Raw genomic sequence first — 5,914 nt, 5'->3', positions numbered from 1 at the left:
CAGACTGAGGGGTAGGAGATCAGACCGAGGGGTAGGAGATGGGACTGAGGGGTAGGAGATGGGACTGAGGGCTAGAAGATCAGACTGAGGGCTAGGAGATCAGACCGAGGGGTAGGAGATGAGACTGAGGAGTAGAAGATGCGACTGAGGGGTAGGAGATCAGACTGAGGGGGAGGAGATGGGACTGAGGGGTAGGAGATGCGACTGAGGGGTAGGAGATCAGACTGAGGGGAAGGAGATGCGACTGGGGGGTAGACGATGCGACTGATGGGTTGGAGATCAGACTGAGGTGTAGGATATGAGCCTGAGGGGTAGGAGATGAGCCTGAGGGGTAGGAGACGAGACTGGGTGGTAGGAGATGACACTAAGGGTGTATGAGATGACACTAAGGGGTATGAGTACGCAGTAGTACTGTAATGTCTGTGCCATCATGAACCAATGCTTACAACAACGTGTATGCGCGTGAGTTCGTGGGGGGCGATAAGTTGAGTTCGAGTGTGGTTGTAAAGATGTTTAATCTATCATGTCGTGCAATTGGCGCAATATTTTTGGAATGGTTTCAGTATGCTCCTAAATTTGATTAAAGTCACATACTACAAATGTAAAATGATGCGTCAATATAATATATTGTATATATTATATATATATATATATGAGCAGCACTAAACATATATAGGATTCATAATATCGCATTATAGGGCATCATAGAAATGTTACTTTCCACTAATCGTGTATGCTGGAGCCATCGTCATTACCTGCTAACACATAGAGCAGACCTTTGCTTCTCTTGCTCGCGTTGCTGTAATGGTGTACGATGGTGCTGTTGACTGGGGCCCACTACATACTGTGTATATTGCTTCACCCAGGGTGGGGAGAAGGACAACACAGCCGAGCACACCCAGTCAGAAGACAGACTTAAAACAGACGGGTAAGTGTAGCATTCTCCTGCGTTATGTGTGTGCAGCGACATTTCACGACCATCGTGTAGTCGTGCTTATGCCTTTAGCCGTACCTTATTGTATTGCTCTGTTCGTGCTCTGTGAAAGCCGAAAAAATACTGTTATTGTCTCAAATCGCTCCACTGTGAGTTTCATAATATGGATTTTCACGAACTAGAGCCTGTAAGAATAGTGGTAGTAAGATTGTCTCATGGGTCTTATGGGTCTTATTGCCAACCAATGTTCGTCGGACGACGAATCAATGACTTTAATGCAAATGGAACTCAGTGGAAATGATTAATATTGCCTGCATGAGAATTTAACGCAGTTTACCGTAAAGTGTCCGTCGGCGCCAAACGATGGCAGACGAGTAGTCGTGCATCTGTAGTCGTCGACGACGACGACAACGCGGCGGTGAATGCAGGGTGCGGAATGTCCCGCTAACACACGCTGTGTGTGTTCGTCTGTTTACATGTAGAAGAGTCATATCAGAAGATGGCCATTGAGACGCTGGAGGAGTTGGACTGGTGTCTCGATCAGCTGGAGACGGTACAGACGCATCGGTCTGTCTCAGACATGGCATCGAGCAAGGTGAGTCTACAGCGTCGCTCCGCATCACCCCGCAGAAAGCGAAATCAACTTGTTACCCCGCCCCCAGCATTCTTAACGGACAGGCAGATGTCGCGCCCCGGAGAGTGAAAGTGACGATGCGTTTTTTCAACTGGTGGAATATTTGGAGAAGGAAACAATTTTATCGCGAGTTCGCTCGGTTTTTTGGCCGTTACACAGTTTAACAGTAATGTCGTCGCCTCGTGTGAAGCAGGAAGGCACGTGAGCATGTGGCTGTGTTATAGCTGTTATGGACCTTGGTACTCATTTTACGCGGAATACTTCAAAACTTTGGCTGCCACTGTTCTTGGGAAAAAGTGGCGTTTTTTCTTAATTTTGATCCTCATTCCGCTAGCGGCTACCCATGCATACACAGTAAAGACGTGAGAAGCTTGTCGCTCTGCCTCTTTTTGCGTGTTTAACTGGGCAAATATAGACGTCTGTAACTTGTTATTAATAGTCATATGCCACTTCGGTGTTACTTAAATAGGGTTTGATTTCTGGTCGTCAGTGACCAAATTGTCATTTGTTGTATTACGCGACTATGTTATAGACGTCATTATATCATACTCCTATAAAGCTGTTACGAGGATATTAGAGAGTCACCAGTGATCCACGTAGGTTTCATAATAGAATGCGATAGCGCTAATTATTAATAGCAATTATAATGCAACATATAATTTAATATTACCCTTGGCGATGACTAATGTATGTGGGATTGTAAGGGTAAAATAAATGTGCAAATTAGAGTAAATTCAGAAACAGTTATTACAAAGGGAACAGCAATGTGTTAATTAATAATCGAAGGCTATCAATTTTTACCAGTTAAAAAGCACTATTATGAATAATTTTCACTTCTAAATGTAAAACGAATAATATTACGTTCTGATTTGAATTTTAGCAAGTACAACGTTTTCAATGATCATGATGTTTATTTTACAGTTCAAGAGAATGTTGAACAGGGAGTTAGGTCATTTGTCCGAGTCCAGTAAATCAGGCAACCAGATATCGGAATATATCTGCAGCACCTTCTTAGGTATTTGCCATGATCCTCGTGCTTTAGTAACATAGATAGATTCACAGATTGTAAGAAGATAAGGTGTGATCTATGATGTGAATATAATTTTCAGTTTAGTGACACTTATTTATGCTCATTGGTTTCTTATTAATGAGACTCATAGAGATGAATTTTGTAATATTATCAGAGTTCATGAAATTTGAGCTCCTCCCTGGCTTAGATTTTATGGATTTAATGTTTATTATATGTTATGTTGATGCTGAAGGATTCCATCTTTCCTGCCTCTCTTCACTCGCTCCCTTTCCCCCTCCTGCTATTTTCACTCCATCCCCCACTTCTTCTCTCCCTGCTTCTGTTCCTCACCCCTTCCTTCATTCCATCCCTCTCTCTCTCCCTTTCTCCCTTTATCCCCACTCCCTCTCTCTTTTCCTCTCGCATTCCGTCCTTCCCGACTTCTGTCACTCTCTCTTCTTTCTCCTCTCTCTCTCTCTCCATCTTTCTTCCCTCTCTTCTCCACTTTTTACTCAGCGCTCTTTCTCTCCCCACTCCCTCTCTCTCTCTCTCTCTCTCTCTCTCTCTCTCTCTCTCTCTCTCTCTCTCCTCCCATTCCCTCCTCTTCTCTCTCTCTCTCTCTCTCTCTCTCTCTCTCTCTCTCTCTCTCTCTCTCTCTCTCTCTCGTGGTCAGCGCTATATTTACAGTGCGTTAATTACGTGATTGCGTTCGTTATAGATAAGCAGCAGGAGATTGACATTCCCTCGCTGAGGGTGGAGGACACGGCCGAACAAGAGGCGGCGTTGAAGAGGAGGTCGAGCAAAGGAGAGGCGATGCAGGATATCAGGGAGGAGAAGTTTAACGTCGGCACGAAGATGGCGCAGATAACGGGCGTGCGCAAGCCCAAGAACACCTACCAGCTGTCCAAGGCCATGCCAAAATACGGTGTTGAGACGATCCACGAGGAAGAGCTGGCGAAGGTAGGTGGCGCCACTGCAGTGCGACCGTCCGCCGACACATGGTCATAGAAGTCACGAAATTTTGGGTCGACCTTGGGCGTCGCTAAGATAGCGAAATTCATTAATGCAATCGTGATTGAGATTTTTATGTCGGTTGGAGTGATATGCATCTGATGTCACGTGAGTGTAGTAAATACTCATAAATGTATTGTAATATGGTTCACTCTTGATTGTGAATAAATGAGAAAACAATATGTATCATTCGTCAATTTCATAATGCCAAGGTGTGTCTGTGTGAGTGTGCGTTCATGCAAGCACGTGTGTGATCATGTGTTTTATAGTTGCTGACTTATTGTTTTTGTTTTGTGTTTCTGGTCACAGCTCGTTGCTGAATTCGATGCTTGGGGACCGGACATATTTAGAGTTAATGAAATAACCGGTAATCGGCCATTGACTACTGTTGTATATACAATACTCAAGGTTGGTACCTTTGTATTTTCTCTTCCTCTCGTTTTTACTCTGATCTTTAATGGGTACTCGATGCAAATATGCTGAAAGTTGTATAGGAGAAACCTTAAATATTGTCAGCCAGTAACTAAATACATGTCATAGATCTGTCAACATAATAAACCCTGTCATTGCTATTGGATCGCGTAGCTCTCATAGTGAATGACGGTTAACATGGCATATTGTGCTGTATTGTTACAAAGTTCATCATTGATATCCGTGACCTTTTTGAAGTCGACTGATGATGCGTTTATCTCAACGTAACCTAACCGAGTCATGTGTAACTGTGAGCCTTTGTGCATCTCTCCCCTTGTATATTGTGTTGCAGCATGAGAGAGATCTGTTGAGTGAGTTCAAAATCTCTGAGCAGACACTGGTGAATTATCTCATGGCATTGGAAGATCACTATTTACAAGTTCCATTCCACAACAGAGTTCATGCTGCCGACGTCACACAGTCTACAAACGTCCTTCTCCTCACGCCAGCGCTAGAGGTGAGTCCAGGTCACATCGACCGAGTGCATAACCGAGAGTCGATAATGAAGAAATCAACTCTTCTTCTTCGTAATATTTATTTGCAGATGTTGATGTAACCATGGTTACATTATGATGACTGAATCACGCATCAACATTAGATATTGTTACTATCTTCATCTTCATTCATTTAATATATATCTCTTTCTATTTCTCTACCTCTGTCTCTATCTCTCTTTCTCTCTCTCTCTCTCTCTCTCTCTCTCTCTCTCTCTCTCTCTCTCTACTATCTATATATATATATATATATATATATTACCCACCCTTACTTGATATTTCATCGTTTCCGTTTCAGAATGTCTTCACAGATCTAGAGTTTTTGTCAGCGATATTCGCCAGTGCTATTCATGATGTCGATCATCCAGGAGTAACTAATCAATATCTGATAAACACAAGTACGTAGCACCGATACTACTGCTTACTCATAACATTTGTGGTCGTATCCACACTATCTGTTCTGTATATAAGTAATTAACTCACAAAAAACGATGGTATAAGCATATGCAGCCTAGAACATGTGCAAACCTTGTCTATACCCTTACACGTGTGTACAGACCTTGTATGTACCCCTTACACGTGTGTACTTGTCTGTACCCTTTTTATGCACAATTCTAGCCTGTACCCTTACATGCGCACACACATTACCTGTACTCTTACACGTGTGCACACAACATAAGCTTGCCGTGACCGTTGCAATGTGCGTGTACGCGTGTGTTGTTCATGCGTGCGTTGTTGCTGCCCCGGGGGGGGGGCACTCCATATATATATTGCATGGTAGGTATGTGTCGCGGAAGAGACCCTCATTTTCAACCCTAAACTTCCTTTTCAGTGCATCGCATTTTTAAGTATATCTCGTTCCAGAGCATCACAAGCTTAGTTCCCATGCAGATCTTGCATTTTTGTCGTTCCGGAGACCCTAGAGAGTAGTTTGTAACATTTCCGTTCCAGTGCATCGTACTTCAGAATATGTTGAACTTGAAGCCGGGCCGTGAAGGCATGCATGCAACGCATGCGCATATGGATAACATAGCCAGTTCCAGAGCACCCCACATGCAACAAACATTAGTTCCAGAGACCTCCATTTTCAGATCTGAGTTAGTTCCAGAGCCCCCCATTTTTGACTTCGCAGTGGCACATACCTACCATAATGTGGGGTGAGTGCCCCCCCCCCCCGGGGTTGCTGTGCTTGTACGTACACGTGTGTTGTTCACGCGTGCGTTGTTGCTGTGCTTGTACGTACACGTGTGTTGTTCATGCGTGCGTTGTTGCTGTGCTTGTATGTACACGTGTGTTGTTCATGCGTGCGTTGTTGCTGTGCTTGTACACTGCTAAAAATGATTTGCTTGAAATGAGAAAAA

General features: G+C 43.7%; 1 protein-coding gene across 1 annotated transcript in view; it reads left to right on the top strand.

Moving 5' to 3' along the window:
- The window catches only part of LOC106820861 (cAMP-specific 3',5'-cyclic phosphodiesterase, isoforms N/G-like), a 101,523-nt gene that overhangs the window by 82,908 nt on the left and 12,701 nt on the right, over positions 1 to 5,914 (top strand). The window contains exons 5-11 of the mRNA XM_014825454.1: positions 867 to 928; positions 1,417 to 1,529; positions 2,490 to 2,583; positions 3,296 to 3,537; positions 3,898 to 3,996; positions 4,352 to 4,516; positions 4,852 to 4,951. Coding sequence (XP_014680940.1) covers positions 867 to 928; positions 1,417 to 1,529; positions 2,490 to 2,583; positions 3,296 to 3,537; positions 3,898 to 3,996; positions 4,352 to 4,516; positions 4,852 to 4,951 — 875 coding nt within the window. The remainder of the gene's footprint in view (positions 1 to 866; positions 929 to 1,416; positions 1,530 to 2,489; positions 2,584 to 3,295; positions 3,538 to 3,897; positions 3,997 to 4,351; positions 4,517 to 4,851; positions 4,952 to 5,914) is intronic.

Source organism: Priapulus caudatus, unplaced genomic scaffold, assembly GCF_000485595.1.
Source record: "Priapulus caudatus unplaced genomic scaffold, Priapulus_caudatus-5.0.1 Scaffold50, whole genome shotgun sequence".
Lineage (NCBI taxonomy): Eukaryota > Metazoa > Priapulida > Priapulimorpha > Priapulimorphida > Priapulidae > Priapulus > Priapulus caudatus.
This window is presented reverse-complemented; position numbering and strand designations above follow the sequence as displayed.